This window comes from Lissotriton vulgaris, chromosome 9 (assembly GCF_964263255.1).
Source record: "Lissotriton vulgaris chromosome 9, aLisVul1.2, whole genome shotgun sequence".
In the NCBI taxonomy this organism is placed as follows: Eukaryota; Metazoa; Chordata; class Amphibia; order Caudata; family Salamandridae; genus Lissotriton; species Lissotriton vulgaris.
The window spans coordinates 911,058,915-911,073,042 of NC_141697.1; the positions used below are offsets into that span (position 1 = coordinate 911,058,915).

Sequence of the window (14,128 nt, forward strand, 5' to 3'; positions counted from 1 at the left end):
CATATTGACTTGAGATGACATAGGTTAATCAACCAACTAAACAATAACTCAGTCCAGATTAACACAATCCTTGCATCTTACACTGACTGAACCAATCGGAAAACTAAATCAGTACAGTACAACTGGCAAGCTGCATACATTAGGAGTCTGAAGTGCAGGGACAGTGAGGGAACTTAAAGCAGCACAGATGAAGGCATATTTTGGAGACGGTGCCCAACCAAATAGGGTTGTATTGGGTGCTACCAGCAGCAATCTTCCTGCTTCCAGTTGGTGGGCCGCACAGCAACTGACTTACCTTGTCTTTTGGTAATGCTGGGCCTTCTTGCCTGTTTGAAAAACCTTATTTACGAAGGCTGCCACTGATCCGGCATTGCTGTTTCATGGCATGTGCAGAATGGAACGACGCGTGGATACAGGTCAATAGGCTCTCTTTCAGGAAAGGGCCAAGAAAAGATTGATTGCATTCAAGATGCTTTTATTGAAACAACAGCTACACAGCGGAGGGCCTGCTCTTCTCAGAGGTCACCCATGGAGGTGCGTAAAGTCTTACACTCGGTCTTCATTATGAAGCAAAAGGAAATGCATCATGGTCTTCGCTGGCCAATCACAAGTGCAGGAGTGACAAACAAAAAGGTTTACATATCTGGTTCAGAAAACAGAACATAAGACATCTATCTGTACAGGAGTCCGAAGAGAGTGTCTAAAGATTAAAATGTAATCTTCCTATGCTTCCAATTTGCCCAAGAACCTCAGGTTGAGGATTTTAAGCTGTTCGTCCAGTTCCATCCGGACGATTCCGTCTTCTCCGTCAATACTCAGGAGTACCCCTGTAGCTTCTCGGTCCTCTCCCAGAATTACTTTCACCTGCAAAACCAAAATGCCAGAATCAAAAAAAGAAAGGAAAAACACCACTTCAAATGAGAATTGCTAAATGCAGATGTCAGAGGAAGAAGAAAGGAGGCGATTACCAAAAAAAAGGCATGACAAAGAGGTAACTTGCATCAATGCATCATCTATGACATCACTACTGGCAACAGACGCATGGTCCTGAAGCACTGCTCCATGTATGGCTATGTTATGTAGAAAACAAAAGGTTCGTATATTATGTGACATCACAATCAGAGGCATATTACAAATATGTGCCTCTTATTAGGAATCACAAGCACTAGGAGGGTTATGTGATATTACACATTCACAACAGTATGGACACCAAGCCAAATGTTGTGCCTCATCTAAAGCATCATACTATTTCAGGTAAACAAGGTTCAGCAAAGTAAATCATCTACCAAATCACAGAAATCAAGGCCGACATGGCTTCCCCAAAGCAGAGCTCGGACTACAGCATTATATTGTGAAGGTAGAGGATATCAATGCAGCATTAATCTAACAAATCACATATTCATGACAGAGAAACTGAAACTTAAGTAGTGTATTTCATTACAACACACATCAGACCCAAAGAATATGGCACCTTTGACATCACATGAAAAGGAATATCGGCCAGTATCAAAAACCTATAACAGACCGCATTGCCAACACCCATGGTTTACTGGTTACATAGTAAAAGCAGTACAAAAGGTCTTAATGAGGAGAAAAGGTAATAATTCCTACCTTATTGTTCTTGGTTGGAGTAACGGGTTCCAGGTGCTCTCCAGAAATACTTACTACCTTCTCACCATCCTGCAGGAAAACAGAGCACAATCCGCCCTAGAGAGAAAGAGTCCGTCAATCACCTGAAACCCAGACCCAGAATGAGATTACATTTCGACAAAATCTATAAAATGCCACATTAGAATTTATCAGAATCCGTGAATAAGGAGTGTGCTCTAACATTGAGAAACAAGACCATTAAGTTCTCAGGAATCAGCCGCTGACAAAAGAACAGATTCAGGTGAATCCTTTTTTCAGGTCTATTAACAATGGCCTCTTCGCTTTTTACTCTGTGCACTCTTTCTGTACACCAAAAACTACTCCATCATAAACATGTTACGCACTACCCGCATACGCAGATCTACTGTTGCTGCCTTTGGGCATATAATTCTCCAAAGATTTATTAATGCCTTATGCCCAGAACCCTCTCTAATGTAGAGAACTGCACCTATTATCCTTGAGCACATAACTCTTAGTTATTATATGCAGTCCTTTTAATTTTGAAACTATGGGAAACCCATTTAGGATTTATTAATATCTATTTGAAGCATCTTCGGGCACTGTACTAAGCGGCTATCGAGCAATCTCATATTCCTTCTGACTTATTAAATACCTGTCTGCTCAGGGGTATCTTTACCTTACACAAATTAATAGCCAATATTGTCTATAGGTGGGCACATTAGTCCAGGCAAAAAGTGACATGCCCTCACACGTTGCCAAGAGATCCCTTTGGCTGGGGAAGTGTCTCTTTCCAGAATCATCACTTACTGTCACACTGCGAATGACGCCGCACTGCCCAACCACTTGGTTGTCCACATAGGTGTCTCGAACTTTGACTTGAATGTCAGTGGTGACCCACTCGCTGGTGCTTTGCTCAATGGATGAACCAGGAGTGTGGGGGTTATATGCGCCTGGTGATGGGGCACCTGGTGTCATGGGACTGTAGCCCACTGGACTCGGACTTGGACTAGCCTGAAAAGAAATAAGAACAGTTCAGAGTCTCTTTCCATTCAAAGTGGCACAGATTCATCAACTGACACTAGGATTACAAGTTTGCATGCCGACAACACAGGCTCCTGAATGATAGTTAGCAAATGTTTATTTGGTTTATAAATGAAGTTCATCTTGAGTGTTTTGCAGCCTAACTGAGAATCAAGTTGTTGCATGCAGATTTGTGATTCAATCAATCATAAAAACAGAATTTGAAGCACACAATTAACAATGCACCCACATGAATGATTACATGTGTTCAATGGAATGCAACAAGAGCATTTTACATGGGGGGACTAGTAGGGGAAAACTTTACCTCAAATGTAAAGCTAGAGGTAGGTTTTACAGAAGGGAAAACTGGCACTATGGGAAGAGAAAGAGCTTGGTAGCCGAAATGGAGAAATCCCAACAGCACCTATCCAGGCTTTCCCACACAAAAGGCTTTGAGTCTCTGTTTAAAAGGGTATTTAGAAAGGAAAGGGCTCTTGGAGGAATACACCCGATTAGATGAACTTGTAGCTTGGCAGAATTGCTGTTATAAGCGAGTTTTTCAGCTTTAACCTATGGCACTGCTTGATAACCCTAATAAGGAAACCCAACCAAATATAGACCTACCCCACAGGGTATGAAGGAGGATCAACATGTAATGAGTTGCGTAATAGCTGCAACACTAGGAAAGAATGTTTTAAAGTCACAGTGAATTTGTTCATTGGATTGCTTTATACACCTACTTCAATATAATCAGGTGAACATGTTTCAAGATGGCACCCACCTTTAGAAAGGCAAGCATAGACATTGCACCTGAACTTTGAGGAGTTCCAATCAAATGAAAAGTAAGTTTAAAGTCAGTACCTAGTGCTATAACCACATAGAAAAAATATATAAGACATATAAGGGTTAAAAGCGAAAAATGTAACGCTCCGGGGTTGGGACGTGGGCATCCACGCTGCAGGTGGTGGTGGGAGGACTTAAATACTTGGGAGTGTTCCTATCCGAGACCCCCCAGTCTCTTGGGAGCGAAACTTAGCGCCAGTTTGGGACCGGGTTCGAACTGAAATGAAGACTTGGTCACGCATGCCCCTCACGATATATGGCCGGTCAGCCATCTTCAAGATGGTTGCCCTCCCGCGTCTCCTTTACCAACTGCAGAACCACCCCTACCCGATCCCACCCCAATGGTTCCGACAAGTGGATTCGGCGCTGGGACAATTCCTATGGACAGGCGGCGCTGTACGGGTGGCACTACGCACCTGTTTCTTGTCGACATACTGTGGAGGGTTGGCAACAACGGACATCCTGTCGTACTACCAGGCATCCCACCTAGTGGTCCTGAACGAGTGGTGGTATGGGGACAGGGGGGACCCTGCGTATGCTCTAGAGAGGCATCTTATGGGGTCAGATACCCTATATACTATCCTGTACTCGGCGCCGCTGCGGAAGAGGCTGCCACCAGCCACCCAGGTCGTATTTCAGATTTGGAGGCAGGCCTTACGTCGTATGGGCTGGTGGGGCACATTAACTGAGGAGACACCCCTGTGGCTTAATGGACGCCTGCCGGCACTGGCGACCTTCCAGGGGTTTCCGAGGCTGGGACAATATCGGAATTTCAACACTGGGGAATGTAAGCCAGGTACGACTCTTAAAGCCTTCCAAGACTTAAGTGAGGAATATGAGATGCCCCGATCCCAATTTTTTTAAATATCTCCAGTTCCGCCACGCCATTACACCGAGCCTAGAAGGCCTAGACTCTATACCCGAGTTCAGCCCGCTGGAGGCGAAGGTGTTTATGGAGGACCTAAGGGGATAAGAAGATAGCCCGCATATATCAGACCCTGGTGACAACACTGCTCTACTTCCCTGCACAAATTGCGGGAAGCCTGGGAAATAGATGTCGGGACAATGGAGGAAGAAGATTGGCGGGAGGCACTTGAGGCCCCCAGAGGTGCTGCAATTGCGAGGCGTTTGAGACTCGTTCAATTTAAATATCTATATAGAATTTACTTTACGAGGGAAAGACTATGGCGGACGGGCCTGATTGAGTCCCCAAACTTTGAACACGAGGATCCCGCTACAGCTACAGGAGAATGCCCTCATTTTAAATTATGAGATCACTACAAAGGGACTTTGGGTACTGCAATAGTGCTTGATATTGGCTCAAATGCAATACCACTTGTTTGGACACTGAAAACTTTAGGAGTATTATGGATGCCTAAGATATGAGAGAGATTATAATGAAAATAACCTTAGATATTTGGGAAGAATAATTGACTAAGGACAATCATTTAGGGTGAATGTGACTTCTTTAACGTCAAACATTTTCATGAATCTTCTATTTTCTTTATATTTTGATAACTTTCAGCGATAATTTGAAAAAAACTTTTTAAAATGATATATGTATATGTTTTCACCTGAAGGAGATTGTAATGAAACAAAACGCATTGGCATGGAAACTTATAAACTAGTCAATCTGAGAAATTTCTACATATGTATTAATTTGGATGGAAAATTGTTTTGAAAAGGATTCATAAATTGTTTTTAAATAAGAAATGAAGATTTGCTTTTATTAGGAATTAAAATAATTAACAGGACTACAAACAAGTAATGCAGTCTTGTTTTATTGTAAAGATTTTCATCCCACAGTGAAATATTTTATGACCAGGGTAGCAGTCTCATACCACGAGCACCAAAATTATATATTAAATATATTTGTAATTGAGTGAAGTTTGCCTTCAAGGATAACATTTAGGAGCTCAATGAAAACCACTTTTGAAAACGTAAATTACTTATTTTGCCTACATAATGGAACCAGACTTCTAGAATACAGGACAATGTAGAAAAGTGCCCCTTTTTGGCATGGTCACTCCCACTTTTTTCCTGGTATCTAATGCAATGTTGACAGAAATGCCTTGGATTACTGCTGTCCAGGTCCTGAGAGCCAAACCTTTCCCTAAAACTGTGCAATTGTTCCCCCAATTGCCAATACATTTAGCCCCCCTTGTAAATCCCTAGTAAATGGTTCCCCAGGTACCTAGGGCAAGGAGGTTAAAGCGGGTCCATACGGGCTGCAGCATGTATTGCGCCACCCTAAGGGACTCCTCAGCACCAACATCAATTTGCCATTGCAGACTGCGTGCCATGGTGCAGAGAAAAGTAAAGACACAAGATGGCACAACTCCTGTGTGCCATATCTGCAGACAGTGCATGCAGTATAGGTAAATCACTCCTACAGCAGGCCTTACAGCCATATGGCAGGGTGCACTATATCACATGTGGAAACATATCTGCATGAGAGGATATGCTCCTTAGATATTACAAGTGAACATGGAAGCCATTTTTAGAACATGTGGTGGACACTGGTGTTTACGAGTTCCTCATCTACATGATTGCTTCACAGAAACTAGAGATGTTTGGTATCAAACAACTCGTATTAATAAACCCACACTGATTCCAATTATGGACTTTTTAATACATGCATCCAGAGGGGACCTTAGAGGTGACCCATAAAACCTACCGACTACTAGTGTGCTGGCTGACTGGTGTATTCTAGCCTGCCGCCACAGACAGATTTCTGACGCCCTGCAGGTGAGAGCCCGCGATCTCAGAGGCCAGAAACAATACCTACCCCGGTAGGAGGAGTTGTCACCTCCTCAAAGCAGGATGGCTAAGTGATCAGCATATCAAGGCAGGAGGCTTCAAAGGCCTCTGTTGTCTTTGATATGTGACCCAAGGCTTCCCCAAACATGGGAAATGCCACCCCTAATCCAGGTCTAGTGGTTGGGTCCGGAATCGTAGTCTTTTCTTTGTTTTTTTTTCGTAGCCCAGGTGGGCGTCGACGTACCACCTTCTGGTGTCCTTCCTGTGACGTCGGCACGCTTCCTGCGGAAGCTCCCACCCTTGGGCGCCATCTTCTGATTCTTTTGTCTCGTTTTGTGTTTTGTTTCCGAATCCATGGCAATGTTCAAGTAAGTGATTCACTGCTTTGACCTCCAAGGTGTCTGTTTCAGTCTCGTCTTTATTTTTACCACCTTTCTCTCCAGCCTCATCTTTCTGGTGGAGAGGTGGGTGGGTTCGCTAGTGAATCCAGTAAGATCTTCAAGCTGCAAAACTACACCAACAGGTAAGAAACTATTAGTTTTGCAGCGTGAATCTTTCTGGATTCACTATGCTGTGCATAGACTTTGTAGCAGTTTGTTATATTTGTGGCTGCTGGGTGGAAGATGAGCGTTGGGTGTTGAATATGTGCTGAAGCACTTTCTGTCCCACTTGTGCTTCCTTGTTCATTTGTATGTCCACATAGTAGTGCTTTGTGAACGTGTGAACTAAAACCCATGTTGCCGCCAGGCATATGCCCTGAATGGGTGTGTTAGCCAGGAATGCTATTGTGGCTCCTTTCATCCTGGTAGAGTGGGCTCATGTTCCCTCTGCCAGCTCCTGTCCTGCTTGCTTGTGGCACAACTGTATTGTTTGTGCGATCCACCATGCAATGGTTCCTTCTGTTACTGGTTTCCCCATGAAACGGTTTGCGAAGGACACAAAAAACTGCTTTGTTTTCCTGTGTCCCTTAGTTCTCTCTATGTGTTCTCTCTATGTAGTGCATGACTGCCCTTCTGGCGTCCAGAGTGTGTAGTGCTCTTTCTGCGCTTGTGGCTGGTTTCTGGAACAAACTTGATATTTGTATTGTCTGATTGATGTGGAACCTTGACACCACCGTCGGCATAAAGTGTGGGTCCGTTCTCATCACCACCCTACGTTATGTATCTGGATGTAGAGTTGTTGCAGTGTTAGCGCCTGTAGTTCACTCACCCTGCGCAGCGAGGTGATTGCCACCAAGAATGCTGTTTTCATCGTTAGCATCTGTAGTGAGGCCTTATGAATTGGTTCAAAAGGCTCCTTCATGAGTTCTGTCAGGACTAAATTAAGGTTCCATGCCGGTGGTGGCACCCTCTTTGGTGGTGCAATCTTTTTTGCTCCTTCCAGGAATCTCTTTACTATCTGTGATGTGAAGAAGCTCTTGCCTGAATTGTGTAAGCGACTATCACCGCCAGGTGTACCCTTAGTGAGGATGAGCTCAAGTTTTCCTCGAGCAGGTGCGTGAGGTACTTAAGCACTGTTGAGTCCTTCTGCATCTTCTTGTGCAGCTTTTATTTTCTGCACCATAGCGTGAACCTCTTCCACTTTGCCACATAACACTTCCGTGTGCTGGGTCTTCTTGCTTCACGTAGTACCCTCAGGGTGCGAACTCTCTGTCCTCAGGAGCCATGCTACTAGGCTGAGGCTCTCTGGCTCTGGGTGCAGCACCTCTCCGTCTTGCATAGAGAGTAGGTCTGTCCGTCTCCCGAATCTGTGGGGTGCACTCTGTGTCATCTCCATTATCTGCGAGTACCAGGTCTGCCTGGCCCACTGCGGTGCGACCAGTATCAGAGTCATGTTGCTGGTTCTGCACTTGTTGAGTACTTTCTGTATCAGAGGGATCGGCGGAAAAGCGTAAGCAAATGTCTTCGACCAGCTTATCCATAGGGCATTCCCCAGGGACCCTTCCCCTGGTTGCCTGGATGCGAAGTTATGGCATTTTGCATTCTGGCGTGTTGCAAACAGGTCTATTGACGGTGTTCCCCACTTGCCGAACAGCTTCTCTGTTTCTTGTGCATTGAGCTCCCACTCGTGGGATGCCGATGCCTGTCTGCTTAGCCAGTCTGCTTCTACATTGTCCTTCCCTGGTAGGTGTATGGCTAGCAGGTCTCTCTTGAGCGGGATGGCCCATCTCCACATTTCTTGCGCTAATTTTGAAAGCGGGACTGATTGTGTCCCTCCCTGCTTGTTTATGTAGAACATCGCTGTTGTGTTGTCTGTCTGGATCAACACGGTCTGGTTGTACAACTTCGTCTGGAAGGCCTTTATTGCGAGGAAGACGGTCTTTAATTCCAGGTAGTTTATGTGTATTTTACCGAATCTGCTGGTGTCCACAGACCCCTCACTGAGTTTTTCCATGTGAGCGCCCCATCCCTTCTAGGATGCGCCTGTGGTGATGGTCACCGTTGGCGATGGTGGTGTCAGAGGCTTCCCCCTTCTCATGTTCCCCATGTTCCACCATGCTATCTCTTCTTGCACTGAGTGCGTTACAACCACTAGATCTTCCCAACGACCTGTAGCTTGTGACCATTGTTCCTGTAGCCATTCTTGGAAAGGTCTCATGTGCAGGCGTACATTTGACACTAGATGTATGCATGACGCCATCATGCCCATGATTTTGCTCGCCGTCCTCACTGTCAGAGCTCGCCCCTTCTGGTAGAGTTGTGTCTCCTTCAGCAGGGCTAGCGTTCTCTTCTCGCTGGGGAACACCTTGTTCTGTAAGGTGTCGATCTGTGCTCCCAGGAAGATTTTTACCTGTTCCGGTTTCATTGAGGATTTCCCCCAGTGGATGGAGAATCCCAGGCCCATCAGTGTGTCTGTCACTCTTTGTGCGTGCAGCTTGCACCTCTTGTATGAGCTTGCTTTTACTAGCCAGTCGTCTAGGTAAGGGTATACGTGTATCCCCTCCCTTCTTAGGTGTGCTGCGATTGCTGCGAGGCACTTTGTGAGGACCCTTGGCGCCGATTTTAGTCCGAACGCCAGGGTTGTGAATTGGTAGTGGTCCTTGTGATGATAAATCTGAGTGGCTGCTTGTGCCCCCTGTTCATTGGGATGTGCAGGTAGGCATCCTTGAGGTCTATGGTAACCATGAAGTCTCCGTCTTGTAATTGTGGGTGTACCTCTTGTAGGGACGTCATCTTGAATTTTTGCGTTCTTATGTACTTGTTTAAGAACCTTAGGTCCAGGATGGGTCTCATTATCTCGTCTACCTTTGGTACCAGGAAGTAGGTTGAGTACACTCCACTGTTTCTTTCCTTGTAAGGTACTGGTTCGATGGCCTGTTTTTGCAACAGTTCTTTTGCTTCCTTTTGAAGTAGTTCTAGCTCTTTCCTTGCTAGCGCCCTTCTTTTCGGCTTTCTGTTTGGTGGTCTCCTTTCCAACTCTATGCAGTAGCCGAACTGTAGGATGTTGAGTACCCACTTGTCTGTGGTTATTTTCTTCCACTCCTGGGAGAAAAGGTTTATTCTTCCACCCACTGGTGTTACATGATCGCAGATGTTTAGCTCGTGTACCCCCTTGTTGTTGTATCCGTGCTCCACCCTGGGATTTTTTGCAAGGATGGGCACCTGTCTAGTGACAAAGTCACTTAGAGGCGGGTTGTTGACCCCCTCTTCTATTTTGTCCACGTCCATTCCCTCTCCCGCGAAAGTACTGGCCCCTTTGCTGGTACTGCCAGGGTTGTTTTTGTTGCCCCTACTGTGTCTGGGTGTCGGACTGGTGGGACTGCTGGAACGCCTGGTGAAATGTTCCTGGCTGGTTTCCTCCCCTCAGGTATTCGTGACCGGGTGCCCCTCTTTGTCCCTCAGAATTGCAAGGCCCCCTTGGATCTTGCAGTCTCGTTATCTTTCTTCAGTTGGGTGAGCTTCTCATCCACTGGAGCACCGAACAGTGTCTCTCCGTTCAGGATGCTGTGTTGCACTTCCGGCTTTAATCCTGAGCCAGGCTTGCCTTCTTTCCGTGGAAGACCATCATCAGGAGTCTGCTGGCCGTGTCAGCCCTGTCCAAGGCAGTCTTGAGGCAAGAATTTGCCACATTCTTCTCTTCTTCCACAAGATGTGTAGCCCTTTGCTGGTGTTCTTCAGGAAGGTGTTTTAGTAAGTGGCCCAGTTTGTCTAAGATCTGGTACTGGTGCCTGTTGAACAGTGCGTTGGAATTTGCCATGCGCCAATGCATTGTGGCATTCCATTCGACCTTTCTCCCAGTCAGGTCCATACTTCTGCTTTCCTTGTCCGTGGGTGGCCCTGAGGTTGTTGGCACATTAGCCCACCTCCTTGCCGTAGCTGTAATGATGGAGTCCGCCGTGACTGATCCCTGAATGTAGGGCGGGTCCTTGGAGGAATGTTTGTACTTGTTCTCCGTCCTGGGTGTGATGGCTTTGCAAGTTGCAGGCTCCTTGAAAGCCTCCCTCCCTTGTGCCTTGACGCTGTCGAGCATCTGCAGGTACTGGCTCCTAGTTTGTGTTGGGAGCAGTGTTTCTAGGAGGAAATCTGCCTTTTGCTTTTCCTCGTCGAGTTTTACCCCGAAGGCTGCTGCTGCGTTCCTGATGACTGTGTTGTAAACCCCAATGTCATCAGGCGGTGAGGGCCTCAAAGGGTACGTGTCCACGCTATCCTCCGGACTCTCGGTGCCGAGCCCAGGATTGTCCTCTGGTCGTAATCCCCTCCTTCTCGTAGTAGGAGGCTTCTTCTTCTCGATCTTCCAGCACCTCCAGGCTTCCAGACTGTCCTTCGACGTCGTAGTCCTCTTCTTCGGTTATCTCGACAACCTGAGGTCTTGGTTTCGTCGGGATTAAGAAGTCCTTCATCCTGGCGTCGAATTCTTTTTTGCACTGCAGGATGTTATCCATTTTGGCCTCGAGCCGCCTCTTTTTCTTTTCCATTTCGGCGGCATGTTCGGCGTCGAATGGATCGGCCGCTCTCTTCGGTGGATTGGTCGGCGTCGAGGCGACTTTCGGCGCCGAGCTGAGTTTCGGCGCCGTTCTGGCTTTCGGGTCCTTCTCTTTCGGTGTCGAACGTTCCTTCTCGGGGACGCTTTTCGACGACTTTTGCTGTTCTCCAGCTTTCGGCGCCTGGGAGTCCCTCTCTGAGGATCCGCTGGGCCTGTTTGTAGCCGCGGACGCTGAAGATTTCGGCGTCGGCGCTTTCGAGGACTTGCCCTCGTTTTTCGAGAGTCTGGGTCAGACTGTCGAGTGTCTTTCGGGGCTTTAGGGGCCGTCGAGTCCCCTACCTTTCTAGGAGTCTTCTTATCGGTCTCTACGACCGCGTAGTCGTCGTCTTCTCCGGCGACGTTGTCCTCTTCGTCTGTTGAGAGGCCCAGGTCTCGAAGGGATAGTGGCTGGCCCTTGTCCTGCATGCTGGCGTTGGCCATCCTCTGTCTCGCTCTTACTCGAAGAGTCTTCGGGGTGAAGGCGGAGCAGGCATTGCAGTCCTTGCTCTCGTGGTTGACCGGTAGGCAAAGGTTGCAAACCGGGTGCTGGTCCTTCTGCGCGTACTTGTGGTGGCAGTTACGGCAAAATTTGAATGGTGTGTTGTCCATCTCCTGCGTTCAGGGGGCCCCCTGAGCACGCATTCTCTGATGGACGTCGAAGTTCTGGAAGTTCTCCTGCTCTTTTGCCGTCCTTTTCGATGGTGTAGTCTCTCGTCGTCTTTTCCAATCTTTTTTTGTCCAAAAAAGGCTTTTGGTGTCTTCTTTCTCCAAAAATGTCTGGAGCCCTCTCGGGACCGATCCAGACCCAACCACGGAAAAAAGAATCTGAAGATGGCGCCCAAGGGTGGGAGCTTCCGCAGGAAGCGTGCCGTAGTCACAGGAAGGACACCAAAAGGTGGGACGTCGACGCCCACCTGGGCTACAAAAAAAAAAACAAGGAAAAGACTACGATTCCGGACCCAACCACTAGACCGCGGAATAATGCACAGCATAGTGAATCCAGAAGGATTCACGCTGCAAAACTGTAGTTCTCCAGTAATGGAAGTTTCATAGATTCACATGCCGGAATCATTCCCCGTCATCGAGACGGGAGTCTCCGGTATATAAACAAGCATTTGCAATGTAATAGGTCTCGCATTAGGAAAGTTTGAGCCATTGGTATTGTAAATGACAATTTTTTTATTTATGTGTTGGTTTTGAAAATAGCGAAATTAATAGCTTTGTCATTTACAATGTCAATAGTTATAACTTTCGCAAATGTGACACCTATAGCATTTGTAATGCAATATGTGTTGTATTTACGTGACTTAGATGTATTGATATTACAAATATCAATGGCTTAAATTTTTTAAATAATTAATACTTAAATAAAAGTTATTGTAATCTATAATGGCAATAGCTTAAACTTTTGTAAATAACTTTTGTGATGATTATGTTCAGTGTATTTTATTGTTACGAAAATCCAAGAACAGAAGTGAAAAATTAACAACTTTTTTTGATATTTGTAATAAAGCTTTATACATTGAGAGAACATATTTGAACCAGTTGTTGTTGAATGGTTGCATAGATTGGTGCTGTGGTGGCGCTGAGTGATAGAGTGAGTGCGAAAGATAGAGTGAGGGCGATAGATAGCTAGAGGGAGGGCGATAGATAGAGTAAGGGTGATAGATAGAGTAAGGGCAATAGATAGAGTAAGGGTGATAGATAGAGTAAGGGCGATAGATAGAGTAAGGGCGATAGATAGATAGAGTAAGGGCGATAGATAGATAGAGTAAGGGCGATAGATAGACAGAGTGAGGGCGATAGATAGACAGAGTGAGGGCGATAGATAGACAGAGTGAGGGCGATAGATAGACAGAGTGAGGGCGATAGATAGATTGATAGAGTGAGGGGCGATAGATTGAGGGCGATAGATGGATAGATAGAGTGAGGGCGATAGATAGTAATTATGTAGCGTGTAATTATGTGACACTGAGAGGTATTATGAAGAGTGTATGTTGTTTAGTGGAGTGTAATTGTGTGGCGTGTAATTATGTGGCACTGAGTGTTATTTGTAGGGTATGTTACATTGAGTGCAGTGTAATTATGTGCCATGTAATGTGACACAGTGGTATTTGGAGTGTATGTTGCATTGAGTGCAGTAATTATGTGGCGTGTAATTATGTGGCACTGAGTAGTATTTGGAGTGTATGTTGCATTGAGTGCAGTGTAATTATCTGGCGTGTATTTATGTGGCACTGAGTGTTATTTGTAGGGTATGTTACATTGAGTGCAGTGTAATTATGTGCCATGTAATGTGACACAGTGGTATTTGGAGTGTATGTTGCATTGAGTGCAGTAATTATGTGGCGTGTAATTATGTGGCACTGAGTAGTATTTGGAGTGTATGTTGCATTGAGTGCAGTGTAATTATCTGGCGTGTATTTATGTGGCACTGAGTGTTATTTGTAGGGTATGTTACATTGAGTGCAGTGTAATTATGTGCCATGTAATGTGACACAGTGGTATTTGGAGTGTATGTTGCATTGAGTGCAGTGTAATTATCTGGCGTGTAATTATGTGGCACTGAGTGGTATTTGGAGGGTATGTTGCGTTGAGCGCAGTGTAATTCTGTAGCATATAATTATGTGGCACTGAGTGGTATTGTGTGGAGTTTATGTTGTATTCAGTAGAGTGTAATTATGTGGCGTGTAATTATATGGCACTGAGTGGTATTGTTTGGAGTGTATGTTGCATTGAGTGCAGTGTAATTGTGTAGCATATAATTATGTGTCTGAGGGTGCAGAGTGTGAGGGTGCAGAGTGTGTGAAGGTGCAGTGTGAGGGTGCAGTGTGTGTGAGGGTGCAGTGTGTGTGAGGGTGCAGAGTGTGTGAGGGTGCAGAGTGTGTGAGGGTGCAGAGTGTGTGAGGGTGCAGTGTGTGTGGCCAAAAGT

At 45.9% G+C, this 14,128-nt stretch overlaps 1 protein-coding gene across 2 annotated transcripts in view; it reads right to left on the reverse strand.

Moving 5' to 3' along the window:
- Positions 1-458: 458 nt before the first annotated feature.
- Positions 459-14,128, reverse strand: part of SUPT5H (SPT5 homolog, DSIF elongation factor subunit) — a 324,989-nt gene continuing 311,319 nt past the window's right edge. For both annotated transcript variants that reach the window (XM_086938709.1, XM_086938710.1), the window contains exons 27-29: positions 2,419-2,622; positions 1,612-1,707; positions 459-864 (exon numbers count right to left, since the gene is read on the reverse strand). In XM_086938709.1, coding sequence (XP_086794835.1) covers positions 724-864; positions 1,612-1,707; positions 2,419-2,622 — 441 coding nt within the window. In that variant the 3' untranslated portion in view covers positions 459-723. The remainder of the gene's footprint in view (positions 865-1,611; positions 1,708-2,418; positions 2,623-14,128) is intronic.